The 25,517-nt window shown below is 40.4% G+C and overlaps 1 protein-coding gene across 50 annotated transcripts in view; it reads left to right on the top strand.

The window, feature by feature from the left end:
- The window catches only part of EPB41L2 (erythrocyte membrane protein band 4.1 like 2), a 220,208-nt gene that overhangs the window by 123,974 nt on the left and 70,717 nt on the right, over nucleotides 1-25,517 (top strand). For all 50 annotated transcript variants that reach the window (XM_045499616.1, XM_045499612.1, XM_045499603.1 and 47 more), the window contains 2 exons: nucleotides 9,781-9,885; nucleotides 25,166-25,208. In XM_045499616.1, the coding sequence (XP_045355572.1) occupies nucleotides 9,781-9,885; nucleotides 25,166-25,208 (148 nt within the window). The remainder of the gene's footprint in view (nucleotides 1-9,780; nucleotides 9,886-25,165; nucleotides 25,209-25,517) is intronic.

Raw genomic sequence — 25,517 nt, 5'->3', positions numbered from 1 at the left:
TCCGACTTCAGCTCAGGTCATGATCTCACAGTCTGTGAGTTCGAACCCTGCATTGGGCTCTGTGCTGACAGTTCAGAGCCTGGAGCCTGCTTCGGATGCTGTGTCTCCCTCTCTGTCTCTGCCCCTCCCCTGCTCATGCTCTCTCTCTCTCTGTCTCAAAAACATTAATAAAAAAAAAAAAAAAAAAAAAAAGGAAAGAAATTTGAGAGTATGTCTTGGCAAGTCCACAGTCCTCGTTATCTGGGGCAATACCCCCAAAGTGCTATGACAGGTACTTGTACTGGTATTTTAAGTGCACGTAGTAAAACAAAATATCTGTATTTTCTGCTTGGTTAACAAATGTATATTTGTAGTCCTTTCATGAAATAGAATTCAAATTGTTTATAAAAAAGTCAAAACAATGATAATAGGAGGAAGTTGCCTTCCTGGATGATACTGAGTGCTAATGTTTATGGATATCACAAGTAGGAATTGTGTTCTTCAAAAGAAATTCAGGAAATCAGACTGAAAAGTTAAATAGGTTAAACTCTGCAACCTTAGTTTTCTCATTTGTGAAATGAGACTGGATGAAATAAGTGTGAAAGCTCTTTAATCATATTTAAAATCAATTCGTTTTAGGGCAGCTCAGAAAGGTCCTGTGATTTCAGCTGCCTTTGAATGAATCCATATAAAGTGCCAAATATTTTATTAAGCATTTTAAATACACCTCATTTAATTATCACTATTATACAGCAAGTGGTTATATTTGATTTTTATTTATTTAATTTTGTTTTATTTTGGGGAGAGAATGAGGGGTTGAGCCGGGTAGGGGCAGAGGCAGAGGGAGAGAGAGAATCGTAAGCAGGTTCAACATTCAGCACATAGCCTGGCACAGGGCTCAATCTCAGGACCCTCACATTGTGACCTCAGCTGAAATCAAGTGTCGGGCACTTAACCGAAAGAGCCACCCAGACCCCCCAGAAGTATTTGTATTTGAAAGAGAGGAAACTGAGGCATAGCAAAGTTAAGTAACTTGCCTCGGGTTACCTAGCTCTTAAGAAGTGAGGCTGTTGTTCAAATCCAGGTCACTGGCATTTTACTGCAGTATTTTTCCTCAATACAGTTGAGAATCAGTGATTCTAACGAAAGAGACGGTACACACTGGAATCTGGAGGGGAGAAGGAACAGTTTCAACTGGCATACCACCCCACGTCTTTCCGTGTTACCGTTATGAATTGTGTCTTGGTTCCTTTCCCCTGAATCGTGAGCATTATTTGTGGAGTGTGACACAAAGTGATCAGTGTGAAGGCAAAGAAAAGTTGTGAGCCACTGGGTCATACCGCTATGGGCAAGTTTGATTGACGAGGAGCCCTCATAAAGCGTAACCATGTGGAACCCTGAATATGTAGTATTCAACATGAGATAGTCTGATATAGTTTCTTAATGGGAGAAGAAGCGTGCATTTTGTTTGCCTTTTTGAATTAGCTTCCACAAGCGGATCCGTTGTAGGTTTCTTAAGAGTAACTTCTCTGGGTTTTCTGTTCGTTTTCTTACAATCAATCCTTATTCCTTAGCTCCTGTTTCTTTCCCTCTTGTCTTGGTGGCTTTACTATATTTATTATTTTTAAAAAAGAATGTCAAAACCTTTTGAATGTTAATGAATCGGAATAATAAAATAATGGAATAACGTGATTATAGAGTAATGGATTTCATTTTATGTGGCTCGAGATCCGTGGAGTCTTCTTAATTTGAGAGTTTTAGCATTAATCAACTATTACGTCTTTTACATAGGCAAGATGTCTATTGCCTCTTATTCTATTGGTTTCAATTCTATTGGTTTCAATTAGAATTGTTTTTTTAAAGATTTTATTTTTAAGTAATCTCTGTACCCAACATGTGGCTTGAACTCACAACCCTGAGATCAAGGGCTACGTGCTCCACTGTGAGCCAGCCAGTTGCCCCTTCATGCCCCTTCAGTTAGAATTCTGATGAAATACATGTAGACCTCCTCATTCTGTCTTCCATGTCTGAAATTCTTTCATTTTTTCCATCTTTCTTTGTTGCATTCTGGTTACGTTTTTCAGATCCATCTTGAGGTTCACTGGTTTTCTCTTTAACTGTGCCAAAATCTGCCCATTTGGATTATAATCTATTGTTAAAGGTTTTATTTCTAGGTATTCTGTTTGGTTCTTTTCAGAATCTGCTTTTTGATAGTTTATATTTTATAATATTTCTTTAAACATGTAAAACATACTTATTTTGTGTTCTGTACCTGATAATTCCATTATCTACAGTATATGAAGATCTGATTCTGATATTGCATCTAATAATAATAGTGATTGGTTTCTTTGTATGTGTTTTGATTTTTTGATTATATTTGTTGGGATTTTTTTTTTTTTTTTTTTTTTTTTTTTAATCTCTGGGAATAATCATTTGCTTCAGCCAGACAGCTAGATGCATCCAATTCTGAACCAGTTTAAACCAAATTCTCTTTTTTTGGCATTTTTGAATCAACAAGGTAATGGGTGAACTTTTTTTTTTTTTAAGTTTAATAAATCATACTAATAGTAATAAAAAATTTTAATGCCATTCTCCAAAATCTGCTTGAGGGCCAGATCATGGTAATCTTTTTTTCCCGCATTTCTTGAGATAAATGGTCTGGAGAACAGTAATTCTGATATGGAGTAAGTTAGTAAGTGTTGTATTAAAATATGACTGTGCTTTATTTAGCCAAATAATTTTGGGAAACATCAGGTTGAATGATGGGAAACACGTTTTTTTCACCATAGAACTTCCCAGGGTATCTTACATGCAAATAGGAAGCTGCATGCCTAGTAGTTATGTACATTAAGCAGAATTTTCCTTATCCTATTCTCACTCCCCTTCTGGCGGATGTGGGTATATACATGGGACATCTCATGGGACTAGTGAGACCAATGGAACATGCTTGGCAACTAGAGGTCTACCTCCTGATACCCTTGGCTTCTGCTGATTGCCTTCTCACTATCTTCACCTCAGTGTTGATACCACTCTGCTGGAGAACCGTGTACATGCGTGCGCGTGCATCTTGTATTTAAACTCCCGAGGGAAGATGCGATTGTATTTGGTTAATCTTTATGCACAGAGTAAGACATTGTCTTTGAGTAGAGCTGTTTATTGGATGAAGCTATCTCCAGGGCCATCGGCTATGTCCTCTGGACCAGGGAGCTAGTTATCTCTAAAGGCATAGATTCACAGGACTTGGTTTTCCCTTGGGGGATTTCTTCTTTTATTTTTTTCTGTCATTTGACTGTAAAGTTCCCAAGACCATCTATGTCTTATTTATCATTGTTTTCATGATGTCTTAACATAGGAACTAATACGTATTAGATGCTGGATCAGAATATGTTGAGCCTTTTAGCCTGGCAAGCTCTTGCAGTCGTGTGCGAGTGGGACTGTATAACTGGCAGGCAAACTGCATGGCTTGTCTCTTATGGATGGGTTACTTTTTTCATCTTCCTATAGTCTCCAGTGTCACTTGAATAGAAACTGGCCGCATCAGACTCTATAAACATCCAAAGGGGAAATTAAGCTCTTCCGAATATGCTGTTTCTCTGCCTTGAAAGAAATCATTTCCTTTAAGATTCATTTCAGATGCTACAGTCTTGGTAAAGCTGTGGTATTTCTCAGACCCTGTTACTCATCTGTTCTTGGTGTTTCCATAGCACTTTGCACATGCATCTTTTAGTACGTGTCTCACGATATTTTTACATTCTTGCTTTTCCAGCCAGATGTTGAGTTCGTTAAGGGTGGAGATGCTGAATGGAAGCCTAAGTAATACGTGTATGCAGTTAAGATCTAATCAAGCATTTAAAATCTGTTTCCTAGAGAAGGGAAGGAGAGCATAGCAGAGAAGCAATCTGAGCATCTAGAAGATACTCTGATGTTTGTTAGATGTGGGCTAGTGAAAGAACAGTTTGTGACAGGATTCAGCTGATGGAGGAAGGCACTTGGTTTGGCACTTTGATGTGTACTGTCTCACTGGGTTAACTTGACCCTCACAGTGAGCTGTGGGATACCTATGACTTCCTTTTACAGTTAAGGAGACTATCTGGTTTGCCTATTGTCTCACTTGTCTATAGTAAAGTGCCTACAAGGTGTTGATGAGGGAGGGACTAGGTCTGACTCCAGCCCCTGTGTGGATGCCCCTCGTTCCCCGCCCCATGCTGCCCAGCACACTGATGCCAAATTGTGGTGGTGAGCTTTGTGGATGTTTTTACTCTTAATCTTCTAGGGGAATTCTGTCCATGAGAGCACGTTTCTATTTTTGAAATGGAAACCAGTGAGAAAGTATGATTTATTAATAAAAACGCACTTTAAGCCAGTGTTGGAATAGGTTTCCTCTTTGAACAGAGGTGTGTGTTCATAGACATTAGTTGTCTTAAATATTCTTTTGACCCTACTTTCAAATAGCATTTGTCAATATCAATAGCATTCATACTATCAAATAGTATGAATCTCCTTTTGTTTCTGTTACATTTCTTCATGATATCTAACGGTTTTAGTAGTTTGCTCATTTGAAAGTAGTTGTCACATATAGCCAGATGTTTTGTAGAAATGGTAAGTTTGGGAAATTTTATCTGGTTAAAGGACAACTTATATTAGCGCTTTTTGAGTTTTTTGGCATCTTTCTAAATAAGAAGATAATTTCTGCTTTATAGTAAATAAAATGTCTTTTGTGAGTCCTTTATTAGAAATGCATAGAGGATGATGTTCAAGTAAATAGATGTGGCAGGAGCTATAGTAGTTTGTTTGCTTTGTTATCTCTGATAAGGAAAGTTCCTAATTTCAAAGTGGGTGCTGAAATTGTGGCTATGGTCAGTCATTGGGAGCCTGAGTAGGTTAAATATCACCTCATTAAAATAAGTATGTTACATATAGTACACCATAATGTTTTTCCAGTTGATTCAAGAAGTATCTTATGACCACCTATTAATGATGGGCCATTTTCTACTCACTACAGACTCAGAAGTGAACAATGTTGTTGAAGTTTACGTCAGAGAAAGTGAATTCTATCTTATTTATTACCTTTAAAATATTCATTGCTGTTATTTGCAACCGTATCTCCTCCTGGACCATGATTTCACTGCACATTTAAGAAAGCCAGCTGTCTGCTTTGCCTTCCCTTCTCCTCATAAAGTTACTCTAAAATACCTCCAAACTCAAAGTTTTAATTATATAGGTTAATAATTGCATGTAGATCAAATAATGAAATTGAGAAGCTTTCATTTTAAAAGCTTAAGCCAAAATCCCATGTAAGTGAAATTAATCACTTTTCATGTTACAAAACTCTCCAGCTTATAACAATAGGAGCCAATACTGATGAAGCACTATGTGCCACATATACTGTTCTAAGCTCTCTGTATTACAATTTTTGGTACTCCAGTCTGTGGTGGATTTTATTCCCTTGTTTCACAGATGTGCCAGGTAAGGCAAATAGAAGTGAAGTATCTTGTCCCTGGTCACATAATTTGTTAGTAATGGAAATGAATGTAAAACTTTGGCATTTGGAATCCAGAGTTCAGTACACTTCCTTAGTATACTCTATTAGTATGTACTTTGAATATACAGACATAGACACACATACGTATTTTAAATGTACTTAGTACTTTCCTGAATCTGTAGTGATACAGTGAAGGTACAGTGCTTGCTGTGTTGAAATAATCTGTGTTGCTTTCACCTTCTTTCCTCTGCTATTTAGTATAATTCTATGTATTCACTTTATTTTATTTTTAGTTTTTTACTGCTTTCCACTCACAGAGTCTCCCTTAGGATCTCTTGAAGGGCTGGTTTAGTGGTCATGAACTCCTTAGTTTTTGTTTGTCTGGGAAAGCCTTTATCTCTCCTATTCTGAATGACCGCCTTGCTGGATAAAGGAGTCTTGGCTGCAGATTTTTCCTATTCAGCACATTGAATGTTTCCTGCCACTCCCTTCTGGCCTGCCAAGTGTCAGTGGACAGGTCGGCTACCACCCTTATGTGTCTACCCTTGTAGGTTAAGGCCTGTTTGTCCCTAACTGCTTTCAGAATTCTCGATTTTTGTATTGTGTTCTTCTATTTTGTCAGTTTGGCTAAGTTTCTGTCTTTTGCGTGTTTTCTTTCACATTTTTTTTTTTTTATAAATATAGGCATACCTCATTTTTTTTTTTAATTTTTTTTTTTTTAACGTTTATTTATTTTTGAGATGGAGAGAGACAGAGCATGAACAGGGGAGGGGCAGAGAGAGAGGGAGACACAGAATCTGAAACAGGCTCCAGGCTCTGAGCTGTCAGCACAGAGCCTGACGCGGGGCTCGAACTCACGGACTGTGAGATCATGACCTGAGCTGAAGTCAGACGCTCGACCGACCAAGCCACCCAGGCGCCCCTGTCTTTTGCATGTTTTAATAGCTTGTTCTGTGTCCCGCACCTGCGAGCACTATTACATTAAAAAGGCGTCATACACCGTTCAGGGCCTGGCACTTCAGGAAGTGTTTTTGGTGTATGTTGTGTGCACCCTGTTGTTGCGTTTTGGCTCCTCAGTCCCACTGGTCAGTCCTCTGGAAAACTGCTCGCCTGTAGTGGTGGAGTGTTTGGACTTTCAACCAGGTGTGCTTTGATTTGTTCATTGAAGACACCCTGGAAAAAGAAAAAGGTAAGGGGAATCCTGATCCCATAAAAAGAGAAAAATGAAAGGGGGGGGGTGGGGGTCAGAAGACCAAACAGAGAATCAAAAAAACTATAATGCTAAATCCAGAGAAAGAGAAAGGAAAATAAAGGATAGAAAAGGTGTAAAAAGAATTAAAAATGCCTGATTGAACAAATGTACACACACGTGCGCGCGCGCGCACACACACACACACACACACACGTATGTATATTTAGTATTAGTATATATAATTCACCAAAAACAAATCCAAAATTATGAGCCTGGTTCCAAAAGAGAAAAAGAGGAGGGTAGAAACAAAAAGACAAAGAAAAATTAAAAAAAAAAACACAGCTATTGGTCCCTGGGGCCGTGGCTGTGCTGGTCTGGAGGAGAGGCGGTCTGGTACGGTCAGTGTCAATCTTACTTGGGTAGATGTGCAGTTACCAGGCACGGAAGGGCAGGTTTGGTATAAGCGGGTCTCGCCTCCACAGGGGGACTGCCGTGTTGCTCCCTGAAGCCCCACCTTTGGTGATGGGGAGAAAAATGACGACCCCCCCCAATCTCTGCTCCCCAGACCAGGTGTCTCAAACCACGCTGTTCAGGCAGCCCTCACAGAATAGGTCGACTTGCCCTACTCCACTCTCTCCCACGCACTCAGCTGGGATTCAAAACCTGGTGTCTTCAAGGGCCCTGCACCTCACAGAGCCTGCTCTGGGGTAGCGCCACTCTGCCCTGCTGATAAAGGCCTTTGGCTCGGGCCTGCAAAGTCTTTTGTCCCTGGGGGAGGCAATCAACCTTCTTCCCACAGTGCTTGAGGAAAGGGACTGTTCTCTCTGAGGGTGCCCCTGAGATCCTACTGTGCCCCAGGGTTGGCTCCTTCTGCCCCCAGGTGCGTGCACAGGGCTCTGGCTTCAGTCTGGAGAAAGTTGTGCACTTTAGAAAGCTCCGAGTTTCAGCTCCTAAGGCTGTTTGCAAAATAGAAACTGGCACTCACCGTATTTCTCGTTCCCCAGTCTGTGGTCTGGAGAGGTTTGCCTCTTGTGCTAACTGGATACTGCAATTTCACAGTCCCTCTCTCTTTCTCTTTCTCTTTCGTCTCTCCACAGAAGGAGTTCCCTACCCTCCATACCCGTGCCAATTTATCTCCCCCAGTTTTCACATACATGCACCTCTGTCCCACCAAGCAGTCTCACTCCACCTGTGGAGATCGTTCTGCCACTGCACAGATTGACTTCCTGGATGTCTCAAGTGATCTGACCCGATTACAGCTGTGTTTGAGGGACAAGGAAAATCCTTGTCCCCTTATATCTCTGCCATCTTAGCTCTGCTCCCCTCTTTTTATTTTTATTTTTTTTTTTTTATTTTTTTTTTTTTTTTCAACGTTTATTTATTTTTGGGACAGAGAGAGACAGAGCATGAACGGGGGAGGGGCAGAGAGAGAGGGAGACACAGAATCGGAAACAGGCTCCAGGCTCTGAGCCATCAGCCCAGAGCCCGACGCGGGGCTCGAACTCACGGACCGCGAGATCGTGACCTGGCTGAAGTCGGACGCTTAACCGACTGCGCCACCCAGGCGCCCCTGCTCCCCTCTTTTTAAAAGAAACATTACTATAAAACATTTAATAATGAAAGTTCCAGATCCTCCTTTACATGTCTCTCAGGCTTGAGTTTTCCACCTCTGCTCCCACAAAGAGAAGGAAGAAAGGTTAGAGGAGAGAAAAACAGACCCTTGCATTGAGTTTCTGAAGACCGTCTTTTGAAACTCCTTATCAGAGTTGTACTCATTTGAAATTAAAACGTCTTTTATTCCATTTTTGTTCTGTTTTAAAATGTTTATTTATTTGGGGAGAGAGGGAGAGAGAGAATCCCAAGCTCTGCTGCGATCACAGAGCCCAGTGTGGGGCTTGATCTGATGAACTGTGAGGTCATGATCTAGGCCAAAATCAAGAGTTGGACGCTTAACAAACTGAGCCATCTGGGTGCCCCTCTTATTCCATTTTTAAAGATAAATGTGTGGGAGACCTCAGTTTCCACATAGTGGATTAACTAATAAGTATCTATTTTGATGGCATTAGGGCATTCATCTTGAGAATGAAAAAGTCTGAGGGCGTGTTCAGTTTTCACTTGTAGTCCAGTGGCCAGCTTCTGTCTATGCAGGGGATGGAGGGGTGTGTGTGACCTGACCTCGCAGTTTGAGTGTTCCCAGGGGCCTGCGTTTTCATTGGAAATGAGTCACCACTTTGTTTTGCCATTGATTAGACTGTGAGTTTTTCTTCTGTGCCTGTCCAAGGCTTTTACATCTCTGGATAGCAGCTTCTTAAACAAAATACATCCTTAGAGACCACTGATTTTATTCTCCTAGTTCCATTCCCTTGTATCTTAAGATATTGTTCTGAAGAGTGTCCTGTCATTCTTGAGAAAAAGCATAGCTTGAATTGAAAAATAATTTTTTTTTTTCTATTCTACAAATTGTGGAACAAAAAAGCCTAAGTACTGATGGGATAAATCATGTTAGGATCCACTGAAGAATAGGGCTAAATGATTTTCCTGGGGGAGTATATTTCACAAATATAATATAAGCCACCTTGAGGAATTTTGAGGGAGGCAGTTTGGACGTGTTTTTGTACTACTTTATTTTTTAAGTTTACTTATTTTAGAGAGAGAGCACAAGTGGGAGAGGGGCAGAGGGAGAGAGAGAGGGAGACACAGAATCCAAAACAGGCTTCAGGCTCTGAGCTGACAGAGAGCCTGACACAGGGCTCAAACACGTAAACTGTGAGATCATGACCTGAGCCCAAGTTGGATGCTTAATCGACTAAGCTACCCAGGTGTCTCTGTTTTTGTACTATTATAAAAATAAGTGAACTCCTAGCATCTTACTTTTTGATTCTGTTTTGTATTTTCATAGAGTAGCAAGCAAAGCATTTGATCACGCTTTCATTTTAGAATGTATGCCTTGTGTAGGGAGGAGGAAGGATTCTAAAGTGAAAAGGTTATTAATCACTCTTGTGTTATAAGAGATTAGAAAACAAATATATTATGCTAAATAATATTATCTGATGTGAAGTCCTTTATTTGTAGTACTTGTGGAATCTTTAGTGCTTGAAAAGTAAAGATGTCATTTCTTTTCCCTCAGAAATGTGCGAAGGGACAAGTGTTATTTGACAAAGTGTGCGAACATCTCAATCTCTTGGAAAAGGACTATTTTGGACTTTTATTTCAGGAAAGCCCTGAACAGAAAGTAAGTGAAATGATTTCAAGTTTGTTTGTTTCTTCTTAGGAAAATACTGTATTTTTTTCCTCAAGTGGTATAAAATTTTAGCTTTAAAATAATTTATTTTGACACATTTTATATTGTAGAAATTTGCTAAATACTAAAACCTTGTATAGAGAGAATCACCTATAACTTTTTGCCACTGTGTGAGTGTATATGCTTTTCCACTAATACTATAAGCAGACAGAATGGGATGTCTCATCCTGTGTTAATTATTAGAGACTAAAAGAACTGATTTAAAATGTTTTATGTTGAATTTTTAGCTCTTGAATTCACCTGTATGCTGGGAGTTAAGCATGCCTAAAACAGGGAAGGAAGCATCTTAGAAGGAACGTACTTACCTGGAGGCTGGGGAGAGAGCGTTTGCCTTGCTGTACAGACTGTGGTGGCCATGTGGAATGAATGTGTTCCTTGCCCTGTTTTGGATTACTGAGGGCAAAAAAGGAGGTGGTGCCCATCTGGACACAGGTTGGGTAGATATGAGCTGCCAGGACCCAGTGCAAATCTGCCTGACATCAAGTGTGTTGAGATTGCTGTGCTCCAAGAATTTCCCAAGACACTAAGCAGGAGCATCAGAGTCCTTTAGATGCTTAATGCCAATTCCAGGGACCGTCAGGACTTTTCAGTTTCATATGTGAATTAAAGAGAGAGATACTAATTCATTCTGGTAATTAACCAGAATTAACCTGCAGCCTTCTGTCTTAGTCAATTTAGGCATTTCTAACAAAGTACCATAGAGTGAGTGGTTGAGAAACAACACCGGAAGGCTGGGCAGTCCACGATCAAGATACCAGCAGGTTCTGTGTCTGGTGACGGCCCACTTCTTGGTTCATAAAGGTAGTGCCTTCTGTAACCTCACATGGCTGAAGGGACAGGCAGCTCTCTGAGCCTCTTTTATAAGGATGCTACTCCCATCCATGAGGGTTCCACCTTCATGATCTCATCACCTCCTAAAGGCCCCACCTCCAAATACTATCACATTGGGGATTAGGTTTCAAGGTATGAATGGGGGAGGGGAGGACAAACATTCAGTCTCTAGCACTTTCCTCACTGTCAAGAAAGGACCGTTCCTTCTCTACTTCACTTTGACTAATGGTAGAGAAGATACTGAGTGTAGGAGTGAAGAGTAAAGGTTTGGTCCTCTGGCACCCTAGAGCGAAGCCCTCTCAAGTCTGTTAGATTGTGCCTGTGGACAGACTCACTGTGATCATTCTGTCTGAGGATGCCCGGAGCATTTGGTCACAGTCAAAGGAGGTACTTTCCAGCATCTGACATTTTACGTCACAGTCAATAGAACACAACATAGTAGATGAACATAGGCTGTGAAGTTATTTGCCCACATGCTGTCATTGTTTATATGTCCTGGTAATGAAATACAGGGTACTAAGGGTGATAATTATCTATAAATTAAAGTTTCTCAATTGGCTTAGTTTTTAAAGTCTTGATACCTAATTGGTTTAATTCCACATTTAAGCCAAAGACTATTAAATTGGATGCCTGCCTACAGAATAGTATGTGAGTATTCTTACTAGAATTCTGTTTAGAATACTTTTTTCAGAAGTAATAACAAATTAGATATTCAACTAAATAAACTAGTTGCTCTTTTTAGACTTGAAATTAAAAGTGGTCTTGATAATGTTTCCAACCATGGGCCTTCTGCTGGTCCGCAAAGCTATAAAACAGAAAGTGATGGGAATTGGCTATCATTACCCACTTTTTCTGAGACTACATATGGGAGATTCATAAAAGCATTTAAGCCGTGTGGAAAAAGGGAAACCATTTAGCGTGTTGTAAAATATGCAGGAAAACACGTTCTGTTAGTAGAAACAGGATATGCTACATAAAGACATCTGGTATGTCTGCAACACTAGATTTACATAAGAAAGAGTGGTATTTAGCTAGGATTCACTAGTTTTTATTTTTACAACTTCCAATATATGTGTCTAATCCATATCTTTGACCCGAATCTTCGACTCCTGTTTAGCTGCCTACTGGACACTGCACTGCAGTCCATTGTCTCCAAGCAAGCTGGCATCTGCCCCTTAAACTTCATCTGTTCCCTGAAGAGTTAGGTAGAGATTCCTTCCACCTCCTTCCACCTCCTTCCATTGCTTATCAGTCAAAAAGCTCTGTCTTTTCTACCCACTAACATCCTTCTCTTGGTCCTCTCTATCCACAGTTTTTCTTTGGTTTAGGTCCTTGTCCTCTCTTGCTTTGACCATTTTGTTAGCCTCCTATGTGGATTAACTGCCCGGCCCCAGGCCCCTATGGTGATGCTTCCTTCACACTGCTGCTAGATTGAGTTCTCTGAAGTGCACATTGGATCTTGGCTCTCCCTGGCGTAACACCATTTACTGGATACAATCTAATCCTCTTAGTATGGCTTACAAGGCTCCACTTTTGTTTCATTTTCCAGTAACCTCTCACATACGGTCTGGATTCAGTCCACACCAGATTTCTCTCCTAACAGGAGCCTTGTTGGTCCATACTATATCTGCTTGAACATATTATTCTTTACCTTTGGAATGCCCTTCCCATTCTTTTTTGTATCTGAGTGCCTACTTAACATTTAAGTATCCTGCCCTATGAGAGTTTCCTTGACCATTTACTACCACCATCCCTCCAGCTCCCAACTCAAGGGGAGTTGATGTTTCTTCCATCTGTTATCTAGACATTCAGCACAAACCTTATTTATGTCAGTCTTTCTTACTGTTACTCTAGGAACTTCTTGAGGGCAGAGACCATACCTTTTTATCTTTGTGGCCTCCGTCTATCTAGACATTAACAAATATCTATTAAATAGTGCCTTTGTGCCATCTCACGCCCATTAGCGTGGCCACCAGCAAGAAAACAAAAGAAGAGTTAGTGAGGATAGGAAGAAATTGGAATCCTTGAGCACTGGTGGTGGGAATGTAAAATGGTGCAGTTATAATGGAAAATAGGACAGAGGTTACTCAAAATATTAGAAATTATATGATCTAGCAATCCCACTTCTGGGTGTATATCCAAAAGTATTGAAAGTAGCATCTTGAAGAGATATTTGCACACACATGTTCATTGTGACATTACTCACAATAGCCAAGAGGTGGAAGCAATCCAGTGTCCATCAGTGAATGAATTGGATAAACAAAACGTTGTCCATACAAAATGTGGTGAATGGAATATTATTGAGCCTTAAAGAAGGAAATCCTGTCACAGGATGAAGCTAGAGGACATTATATTAAGTGAAATAAACCAGTCACGAAAGGACAAGCGCTGTGATTCCACTTAAATGAAGTATCCATAATCAAGTTCATGGAAACAAAAAGTAGAATGGTGTTGCCAGGGACTGGGGCACAGGGAAAATGCGGAGCAATCATTCAATGGGAATAGAGTTTCAGTTTTATAAAATGAAAGCATTTCAGAATCTGTTGTATAGCATTGCTCAACTGTATACTAAAAAATGGTTAAGATGGTAAACTTTAGGTTAAAAAAAAAAAAAATTACCTGTGTGCAAAGCAGTGGTACTCCTGCGAATCTAGCAGTAAACAGTTAAGACAAAGACCCTGCCTTCACGATGTCCCCACTTACGTTCCAGTTGAGGAGACCGTGAAAAACTGAGTTAAACAGTTACTAAAATTTGATTACTGCTCTATAGGAGAGCATATTGACGCCGAGATGGCTAGGAGAGAGAATGCTGTTTAAGGAGAGACATAAAGTGGGTGGGCTTGGGCTGTGAGAGGGACAGGGAGGAGAGGGGCATGAGCGGCACTGCTCATGCCCAAAGCAGGAAGTGGCCTCAGGTGAAATTGTGGTTGAGAACAACAAGTAAATGATTGAAGACCGATTGAGGAAAGAGGTAGAATCAATCAGCTGACTGGGTGTGAGGGATGACCCAACACTAATAAGAGGGTCTGGATTCTTGGATGGATGGAAGTGCCATGTAGTGAGTTGGGGAGGGCCCATTGTGGGATGGCAGGGCGTATCACGAGTAGCATGTTGACTTTAGGTCAGATAACAGCTTTTAGAAGAACAAGTAAGTTAATATATGCCTTGAAGAATGGCTGCTAGCGTGGAGCAGGCATTCCAGGTGGAATCCATCTCAATAATAAAGTGTGCAGTGGGGCAGTTTTATTTCTGGATGGAAATATCATATTTATATTGAGGCTCGTAGTTAGGCATACTTACTTATAACTTCATTTTTAAAAGAATCCAAGGTGGCTTTTATCATAAAACATGTTCCGAATAAAATAGACGTGACTATTAATAGCTAATCATTCTGGGATTCTCACAACGCACCAGGCTGTGTTCGAGCACTTTACAAGTGTTGTCTCCTGTCGTTTTCAGAACAACCCCAAAAGGTTGGTATTATGAACCACACTTTGTAAACACAGAAAGACGAGGCATAGAGAAGTTAAATAATTCACCCAAGGTCACCTAGCCAACGAATATTAACAGTACGGTTCAAAACTGGGTAAACTAGGAAGGAAAAAAAATAGAAAATGCAACAATTTTTAACTTTCTGTCAAGGCATAAAAATGGGTATGCTATTTTGTAGCTATCATGACTGGAAAAATGGAAGAATATCATCTTGCCTTGGAGGGATTTTTCATCTTACGCAATTCTAAAAGACATCCTGCAAGACTTCATATATGGGTTGTTGAAGGATACTATGAACTGCGTTCCCAGTGTGAATTCTCCAGTTGATGTTTCTATAATGGTGTCAATAAATTTAAGGGTGACCCAACTTACTGATAGTGATTCTGTGAGATTCCTTGGCAGTGCTTCCTTAAAGGAACTTTTCCCTTCTTGGCAGAATCACCTGGGAGATGAATTTCCAATTAAGAATTTCATTTTTCTCCTGTCCAGTCTTATGTACTGTTCACTACACACATGTACCCACATGTGCCCCTCCCCCCCCCCCCCCCCCCACCATTTAGGCTCCCTCTTCCCTGATTAAAAATGGTGCTATCACTGTTTATAAATGGGATATTGCAGGATGTCTTGTGCTGTGTTAAGTAGATGGGATACGTCCTGTCCCTCACGTACTTTGGGACAGAAAATAGATTAACTTTTTGGTCAGTGTCTTAGTCCATTTGGGCTGCTATCACAAACTGTCAGAGACTGGGTGGCTTATCAAAACAGGAATTTTTCACATTTCTGGAGGGTTGGAAGTTCAAGATCAGGGCCTCAGCAGATTTAGTATCTGGTAAGGATCTGCTTCCTGGTTCATGCACCATGCCTTCTTGATGTGTCCTTACATGGTGGAAAGGATGAGGGACTTCTCTGGAGCCTCTTTTGTAAGGGTGCTAATCCCAATATGAGGGTTCCACTCTCATGACCCAATTACCCCCAGAGGCCCACCTCTTAGTACCATCACATTGGACACTAGGATTTCAACATAGGAATCTTAGGGGGACACAAACCTTCTGACCATAGCAGTTAGGCTAATATTACCCAAGTAGATACACTTCTAGTAATCTCAGTTCCATGACACAACTTAACATACCCTGTCCTAAATACCAGCTGGACATTTATTAGTAACTAGATAGAGGACACTTTTAAGTTTTATTACCCGACAAGGGCCTGTGATATGAAAATTTTAAATTGTTGTGTAAGGGCAAATCTATAAACTTTAGAAATGATATTAGCCCTTTAATATTAACATTCTATTATAGAAAATGAGAATTGTGACAAATACTCCAAATGTGGACAGGTAAGGGACATCCTGCACAGAAGAAAAGTAATCTCTCCATCATGAATGAGGATGGTGTGTGGGAGCAATTTCACGTTGCTTGACAGGGCTGGGCGATGTGGTAGTTTCAGAGTCTCTGTATAGGAGGGACCTGTGAGCGATTGGCAAGTTACAAGGAGTTGTTGGGAGGGCGCCTGGGTGGCTCAGTCGGTTAAGTGTCCAACTCTTTATCTCCGCTTAGGTCTTGATCTCAGGGTGGTAAGTTTGAGCCCTGTTTTGGGCTCCCATGCCTGGTGTGGAACTTGCTTAAGAAAAGTTGGGTACTTGTCTTGAAGCTGTGTTTTCTCAGCAAGCAGTGTTTTAACTTACATCATGGGTTAATTTGGGGTGGCTTTGTGGAGAGTGTTGGCAATCATGGGAAAGCTAGGCAAAGAACATTTTTTGGAAAGCCTTGTATCTTGTGCTAAGGAATCTAGATATTCTGATGTGAAGGGTTTTTATAAAGAAAGTGACATGGTCAGATTTGCATTTCAGAAAGAATAACCTGTTTGTGCTGTGAACGGAGATCATAGGTGACTGAGACCAGAGGCAGAAGAAGGTCCGTCATCTAGTCCAGGGATGGTGGAAACTAGGGCAATGACATTAGGAGTGAAGACGAAGGGCAGAGGTACTGAGTAGGTAATGTCTGTAGGACTTTGTGACTCCTCATCTCTGTGGCATAAAGGCAATGGGGGGGGGGGTTGGGGTTAAGTTCCACATTTGGGGCTTGGGTAGCTGGGGAGCTGGTTGGAGACTCTTACATGGGGACTTTGGAGGAGGAGCAGCAGTTTGGGGTTGGGAGCAGAGAGGAAATCTCATTTTCATTTTTCTAAGTTGGAAGTGCATGTAGGTTGTTGGCTAGATGATGATTAGGGATCAGGGAGTGGGTGAGGGCTGAGGAAAGTTAACAGTAAAGAATGTGAGAGTGAGCATAAACTAGTGTTTAAGGAAGGCTGGCTTTGAAGAGGACAGATGGGAGAATGATACAACAGGATATAGACCAGCACAGTCCAATAGAACTTTTCATGACGATGAGATGTTCTAGACCTGCTCTATCTAATATGGCAGCCACTAGCCACAGATGGCTATTGATCCCTTGAAATATGGCTGGTGTGACAGAAGAAGTAAAGTGGAATTTTATTCAGTTGTACAAATTTAAATTTAAGTAGCCTCTTATGACTGGTGGCTATTATGTATGACAGCACAGAGTGTTTACTAAGGATTTTGGGGGTTGACAGATTTGCTTGGATGGAAAGAACTTCGACTTTGGCTGTGGGAATGTCCAAGGAGAGGGTGTGGTTGGAGCGAGAGGAAAAGGAATGATGATGGAAACTCCTGAAGTGGAGAAGAGAAAGAGGATAAGCTTTGAATAAAGAGGGCAGCCTCATCCCCTGAGTCTGCAAGAAGAAAGACCAGGAGTGGTGTATCTGTAAGTAAATCTTAGTTAAGCGAAGTGCAGCCTCAAAGCTCTGAGAAATAGAGGGTGAAATCGTCTGCTAAAAGTGACTAGGGGGTAGCACTGGGGACCCAGAGAGGCAGACTACTAAGGGCAAGTATGTGGATTGCTGTTGACAGTCCAGCCGAAACTGGAGATCATACAATTGTGATGGCAACAGAATACATCGGTGTTTTTCTCTAATTGCCATCTGCACCCTGGGTCTAATAGTGGAGAACTGGAGTATCATAGCCGTTCCCAGTTGGGTGTGTTCACAATGGTGATGGTAAGAGGGACAGAAGATCTAGAAAACTGGAGATGCTGCTGAGATGGTAATCCAGCTGCTTATTCACCAGAGACCCAGGAAGGAACATAACTGAAGCTGAAATGGGCTAGTAGGTTGGGAGAAGATGGCTGGGGGCCAAAGGATGGAAGTCCAAGGAAGCTGAAGATTAGGTACTGTGAGAATTAATGGGTAGAAAACTTAGCAGGAGAGGAAAAGGTTGTATCTGAGAATGGGATGATGAAATCTAATGAGGGTGGAGGACACTGTGTGATGAGAAGACCTAGTGTTCAGGATGAGAAGGTATGGCTGGAGTTGAGGAGAGTCTCAGGTCATTGAGGCAGAGAATATTAGTATAAGGTTAAGTTTGGAGGGGTTCTATATCTCTTAATTCCTTATTTTCCTTTGCAGTTTCTCTTATGAAGTGGGGATGAAAATGCCCATATAATAATTAGGCACACACTTCTATCTAGGCTTTAACCAAAGAACATAAGAAGAATAAACAACTGGCTGTGCTTTCTGAAATTTCTAACCTCTCAGAAAATTTAACGCTTACATGTAATTGGCAGTATACTTAATTATTCATGTATAATCTGATTTGCTTTCATGACTTTTATATTTTTTATTCATTCTCACGTAGACAAAACCCAGTTCTCAAGACATCTAGGCAAAAGGACTCTTATTTTTCTAATATAGACTTGAATGGTGTCCTAATTTTTTCCCCGAAGAATGTCATTACCATTGTATCAGCTTGGCTTAATCAGTCCTATTGTGTTTGAAACCCACGTAGTTTCAACAATAGGATACTATAGCGTACAGGAATTTAAGCTGCTGGCTTTTTCATGCTGAATATTATCTCTATTTATAGAAGTTTCAGTTACTTATTTCAACATATTATAAACTGAAGGCGAGGTAAAGCTATGGTTATTTGTATAAAAATTTTCCATGGAGAAAAAAATCTAAACTCTTCTTTGATTTTAGGGTAGTACTTTCTCATGGTTGAGATCTTGAGTTGGAAGCTTTTCAATTTACTCTAAGTATGAAAATCTATCATTACTGTTAGCACTTTTTAATGTCTCTTGAAGTTTTATGTAAACTTTACTATGGAAAATGCCATTAAAAATTTGTGGAATCAAGCAACATGTTACTCGTTTATGTATGGAATTTCAAGTCCATATAGTTCTTGTATTCATGTCTAACTGGAACCATCATTAGGGGTTTTGGACCCTCTTTAAAGGGAAAAACATTGTCTTGAATTTTTGATGTTAATAGAGTTTGGCATCTAGCCCAGGGATTGTTATTTTGCTTCAAGCCATATTGAAAGAGGAGCTTGTTAGAAGTGTAGTTGATATCCACAGCTAACTTTATGAAAATTGATTAAAGTGTCTGTCTGATAGCTTGTCCATTTCCCTCCGGAAAACAGAACTAAAAACTCAAATACGCTGTTTGTCATATATAAACTATTCTTTAATAAAATTCTGTATTCAATCCAGTTGTACGTTCTCGTACTACAGACAAGAGTTGAATCACGTTCTCCCAGGTGCGTAGTGAACATTTTGCTCTAATGTAGAAAGCCTGGAACTTTCCTGCTAATGCCAGCATTAGGGCAGTGTTCTATTAGACCTCGTTTAGGCAGAGGTATAATAAAGGGGACCTGCTTCAGCACTATAAATTCCTAAGAGAAAAGTGAAGATCTTAGGTAAGCTTATGCTTTTAACATTTGGTAATGCAGGGTCGGATGAATTTAACTTCTCTCACCCGGCCAAGTTGACAACCACCAAAAGTGAGGAAGGCACAGCTAAGCATTTGGAAAAAAACTTCTGTGATCTTCGCATCCAGCCTGAAAGGGTATTAGGCAAGATGGATGGCTTTTTGGGGGGGGGGAAGGGACTCGGAGACAGATTTTGTGACAGTATCCCGGGTCATTATCTAGGTCTGTGGTGCTCAGTGGCCTGCGGCCCAGACGACCACACCCTTGGACTGCTTGTGGGCTGCTGCTGGTTGATGGGCCTGGCTGTTCCTCTTTGCCGGGCGAAAGTGGTTAGCACCTTGGTGGAATGACGACTGTAGGTCTTGGCATTATTTGATACAGCTGTTTAGTGTGATGGGGTAGAGAAAGAAATACTTACATGTGGGCACATGGAAGCCACCATCTGCTAGGGCTTTCTACAGGAGGCTGTAGAATGTTTATAAAATAGAAATAAAAATAGAATATTTAGCCAGCGAAGGCTGGGCATCTACCTGTTAAGCCAGTTGACGGACTTGAAAAATGTCTCTGTGCATCTGACTTTTAGGAAGAGACATTGAAAGAAATCTAGGGCTGTACTATTCCAAGGGTGCCCCCAGCACTGGCACTACCTGGAAGATTGTTAAAAAGGAAAATTCCGGGCCCATACTATAGAACTTACCGAATTGTAGTCTGCAGTTTGACTAGATCTTCAGGTGATTCAGGAAAACCTTTTAAGGTTTGAGAAGTGCTGATCTAGGAGATCAAATATCCTTTTGAGGTGACAGGATGGTAGAAGTTTGGAATGTAGCAAAAGCCAGTGGCTCACATTTGAGAAGTGTGCCAACAACCATAGTCACTTAGGCAGGAGTTAAGCCATTCCCGTTATACAAGGACTTTTGGACCATATAGTCTCTGAGGATTTTCTTAACACCAGCATCCTATCAATCTAAATATAATAATTCTTAATCAGGGTTTTATATTTTCCTAGATGTTTTTGTTGTTAGAGGAGAATTGAAACTCATCTTTATTTAACCCTTGTTCTGGTAACAGGTATTGAAAATGTCTACAAAAGACTTTTCACTCGGGGGCGGCTAGGTGGCTCAGTTGATAAAGCGTCTGACTCTTGGTTTTGGCTCAGGTGATGATCTCGTGGTTTGAGAGTTTGAGCTCTACATCGGGCTCTGCACTGGCAGCATGGAGCCTGCTTGGGATTCTTTTTCTCCCTCTTTCTCTGCCCCTCCCCTGCTCGTGCTCTCTCTCAAAGTAAATAAATCAGTATTAAAAGAAAAATGTGTCCAGATATTTGCTTTGCTACTTAAATTTCTATAATCTTCTAATGCAGGTTTTTGTTCTTAACCTCTTTTGTGTCATTAATTCCTTTGGCTGTCTAATGAATTCTGTGGGCTGCTTCTCAGAATAGTGATTAAACTATATAATAAAATGCAGAGGCCTATAGAGGAAGTCAAGAAATAAACAATATTCTGAAAATATTAAATTTGGGATGGTCACCAATATCTAACTATAGTGGAATATGGAAGTATTTTTGATTGCTACAGGTGACAGAGGTAAAGGTAGTGCTGATATTAACCAGGACTTTTTCTCCCACATTCATAATTGATGGTAACGCTAGATTTCAGTTAGAGGTTAGTGAAAGTAAAGATGTTACTTTTTTCCCCCAACTGAGTCATAGTCTTCCAGTTTTGTGTTCTAAGATGAGTTGATAATATTCTAGGACCCCATTTTAATTTTAGTTTACTTCTGCTGGAAGCCTGTGATAAGATTCCTTGTAATTTTTATTCCTTGGTTTACATGATATTCAGAAAATAAATATCTATATTGGGTGCATACTTTTGGTACAGAGTGGACGTAAAAAGGGGAAGGTGAGGAGAAGGGATACCAAATTGAATGAATGAATGTCCCTGCCCATAAGTGTAGCTGGCAAAGTAATTTACTTTTATTTTTAATAAGCCAAGATACATTTTATTGAAATCCAGCGTGGATTTTAGGTCTTTTTAGTTTTGCATTTGTTATGTGTACCGTAAAGTTTTCTAAACACTGAGAAAAATCCTGATCTTGCCTGCTTATGAATTGCCTGGAGCTGTCACTTAAAATAGAGATTCTCATGCCCCTTTCCTGGAGAATGTTTCAGGAGGGTAGTGGGTAAATCTGTGTTAACAAATTTGCCAGATGGATTCTTATCAGGCAAAACTTAGTAAAGCTTAGCTAGATAATACTTTAGTCCAAACGCTTCAATGTATGTGTTAGTCATACTGGTAATTATTTTCATGAGAAGGGGTATGTGTTGCTTTTGTTTCCAGGAAGATTCTTCACTGTAGTAGGGTAGCTTTGTAGAAAGGGCAAATATTAGACAATTTTCTTTAAGGAAAGAGGGGTCCGATTTTTATTTCATCTGGCCCATGAATACAGTGTGTCTGATTTGTTAACTTTTTGTGGGTAGTAACATTCATATAAATAGTAACTTCTTTAATATATATAACACCCCACCTTTGGAAATATAAAATTATGTGAAGAAGAGATATATACCCAAAGGTGATAGGCCAGTTTATGACTATAAAAAAGCCCGTGTGTTGAAGGCATTGGGTAAAGTACTTTGCATAAGTACTTCCTCTTCAGGAGGCAGTTGAACGAAGAGTTGAAAAGAGCTACCCTATGACGACCTGTTTTGATCCTCATCTTAGAATTGAGGAATCAGAGGCTTAAGAAAGCGAAGAATGAGCCCAAGGTCACAGACTTGGTGAAAGCCAGAATTTGACTCCATGTAGCTCCAGTTCCAAAGCCTATATATGTGGCAGCCAAATCTTTAAAAAACAATTGGAAATTATGCACCGTAATCTATCTCGTGTGTGTGTGTGTGTGCGTGTGTGCGTGTGTGCGTGCGCGCGCGCGCACATGAAGGCGTGCGTGCATACGCACATTCTCGCATGCATTTACATCATTCTCTGGTGTCTTTTTCCCTCCTGTGTTTGTTTCTTGATCCATCTGGCACTCCTCAAGTGTCAAAACTGAGAAGTGTATTTTTATTTGTTATCTGTTTATGAGTTATATATTTTTTTGTAATTGATAACGCAGATAATAGACTTGTATTTCTTTTAAAAGTCATATTGTCATTTTTTTTTTACTTATGAATTTATTACTCTAGGCAATAAAGTTATATCCCATTCAGGATCATAACCATTCAAATAAAAGCAAATCTGATAGGAATACTGTAACTTGTGGTCTTTTAAGATGACCAGTGCATGGCAGTGGGCAGATATCTGTCAACAGATACTGATTTAGTACTTGCAGGTTGCCTGCACCTGCTAAGCACTATGGAGGATACAAGTAATGTGGTCCCTCACTGACCTTGCAAAGTTGTGCTGTGGAGGGGAGGACCTCCTCCTCGTTGCGAGTGGAACTCACAGCGTGGCAGTGAGCGTGGTTAGCAAAGGGAAAACCAGTAGGCGGATGGCAGGAGTCACTTCTGCTGCTGGTCTTTGATCACATCAGGTAAACTTCGTCCGCTTTGTATTTGGATAGGGGTCTGTAATAAAGGGGAGAAGCCGCTTCAGTCTTCTTATATTCTGGCTGGCAGTACTGTGGAAAGTGGCCTGAGAATGGCAGTCAGTCTGAATTTGGCTGGCTGGTGCACAGAAACTGGTCCCTCACTCTCCTGGGTCTGTAGGGCTCTTTGACTCTCTCCATGCTGTGCAGAAACCTGTTGAGTAACTTGTACAAGAAATTGATACTGCAGGCAAGAATGGAGTATGCGGAATGACTGGGACATGGCGTTATTCCTTGGGGTCACAGAAGATGATGTCGCTCCTGCCATTCTCCTCCGCCTTCTCCAGCAGGCATCTGTAACAACTGTCACGTAATGAAACCGGAGCTCTGGAAGGGTCTGTCTGGTCGTTTAAGACCAGTTAAGTAGTTTCCCTTCTACTCTCTTCTTTCTCTGTTTATAGATGAAATGCCCTAACACATGTGACCCTCCTTCGCCTCTTCCCTGGCTTCCCCCTGTCTGGGCTAGAGACTGAAAGATGTGTTTTCCTCATTCTTGTGCACTCATCATAGCCGGCCATTTGTGAGCCAGCTGTTGTGGGGACAGCAGCTGCCGGGCAAGGAAGCTGAATGCCAGGCTTTTTTCTAAGGGGAGAATTAGAGCTGCTCCCCGACATAGCACTGGAGGTACCATTGGAGCGCCTGCTGGCCCTTCACATCAATGGGCCATGCAGCTGGGACACCAGTAATAGGAAACCCAACCAAGCTCTGGTAGCTCTTTATTGAGACGTTTGAATATAGCCAGTGTTAGTGTAGGACATGCCCACCTTAGATCCTTGCTGCTGAGTGCAAGCCATGAGTCGTGTAGTAAAACCCACAGGGGTCCATGCAGCTTTGTTTTCAAGGCATCCTGTTACTACTTTTAAATAGTGTTAAGTTAATGTTCTGTTGACCAGTTCAATATATTGTTAAGACAGAAGGCTCTTATTTTCTACCTAACAACAAACATCTTCATTGTTTGCTTTATATATCTGAAGAAAATTCTGTTTAAGCACAGATATTACAGTACATTACTTTGGATACTTTTGGAATGAATGAAACTTGTTTCTTGTAAAGCCAATTATAATTGACCCTTAAATAACATGGGTTTGAACTGTGCAGATCCACTTAACACGCAGTTTTCTTTCAATAAATACAGTACAGTTGTGTATTTTCTCATGATTTTAACATTTTCTTTTCTTTTTAAGAATTAAATTTAAGAATTTCTATTCTTTTTAAGAATACTGAATATAGTATACAAAATATGCATTAAATGACTTTATGTTATTGGTAAGGCTTCTGGTCAATAGTAATCTTATAGTAGTTAAGTTTTGGGGAGTTAAAATTTATATGTGGATTTTTGACTGTATGGGGGTCAGCACCCCTAACCTCCCCACATTGTTCAAGGCTCAACTGTTTCAATCAAAAAAAAAAAAAATGTATCTCACAAAATGTATTTGTTCTCCTGCGTCAGTGAAGATGAAGTAGGGTAGACTTTTTTTTTTTTTTTTTAGTGTTTGTTTATTTTTGAGAGAGAGAGAGAGAGAGAGAGAGAGAGACAGAGCATGAGCAAGGGAGGGGCAGAGAGAGAGGGGACACAGAATCTGAAGCAGGCTCAGGGCTCAGCTGTCAGCACAGAGCCCGACGCAGGGTTCAAACCCACAGACTGTGAGATCATGACCTGAGCCGAAGTCAGACACTTAACCTACTGAGCCACCCAGGCACCCCCAAGTAGGGTAAACTTTAATTGAGAGGTTTGACTTAAGGATAAGGTGGGAGAAGTTTAAAAAAATAGAGACAAAAATTACATAAAAGTTTTTTTGGATGGATCTTTGCTGATAACTTGAAAAGACAAATGTTTAACGTCCTCAGGTGGTTTGAACTTAGTAGTTCAAATTTGGTGATTTTTGCTTTAAGATATTATAGTAGTTTCCTAGAATCTTTTTGTTAACTTTCTCAAAGAGTAGAAAGGGGGGAAGTGAAAGGGAGTTCCTTATGATTTGACTTGCAACTTGGCATGAAGTTTAAAAAGGATGTTATATGAAGAGCAGGAAGGAAACGATCAGTTCCAATCTGATGGTATTCTCGGTAGCATTGTACGGTATGGGGGAAAAGAAAGTTTGAGGAGAAGTTGGCTTTAGGAGTTGAGATAACTGTGTTTGATTGGGATGTATATACTTTTAAGAGCCAATTACGTTCTTGACAGAGGCTCTCATTTCACTGTCCACAGGGGCTATTTGCTGGAGTTCTATGGAACAAAGACTGTGTAGATATATTGTATCTAATCATTTGGATAGATATTTGATTTCAGATCCAAGAAAATGAGGCCCAAGAGACCCACCTCAAAAGTGTTTTAATGTTTTATTTATAACACACACATTCAAAAACAAATCAATATTTAGCCCCGTGGAATGCTAATGGGTGAAAGCTGCTTTGAATAGGAATTTATGTTTACACTCAAGTATGTGAACTGTAAACTGTTCCGTTTTGGACTCTGGAGTATGTTTTATGGCTTAATTAACCTTTTTTTTTTTCCCCCTCCCCCTGTAGAACTGGCTAGATCCTGCAAAAGAAATAAAGAGACAGCTACGAAGTGAGTATTTAAATAATCATACTTCTGAGTTCATCTTTATATCTATTTCTGTCTTTAATCAAATTCAGAGGAATGTAGACTGGACTCCTAAAATCATGATGGAATGATCAGCTGTATTTTGCATGTATATCATATACAAAGTTGAGGAAACAATATTTTTCTTGCCTCGTGACTTTATTTTGTGCGTGGCTTCGGGACTCTTCTGGTCTAGAGGTCCGAACCTTCTGGTCCTAAATATTCCCTCACGGTGTCTGTCTACCGCTGTAGACGTTGCTTGTCTGTAACTTTCACCGTTGATGTAAATTTTAC

This window comes from Leopardus geoffroyi, chromosome B2 (assembly GCF_018350155.1).
Source record: "Leopardus geoffroyi isolate Oge1 chromosome B2, O.geoffroyi_Oge1_pat1.0, whole genome shotgun sequence".
Classification (NCBI taxonomy): Eukaryota; Metazoa; Chordata; class Mammalia; order Carnivora; family Felidae; genus Leopardus; species Leopardus geoffroyi.
The sequence above is the reverse complement of the archived record's forward strand: the minus strand, read 5'-3'. Positions and strand labels throughout refer to the sequence as shown.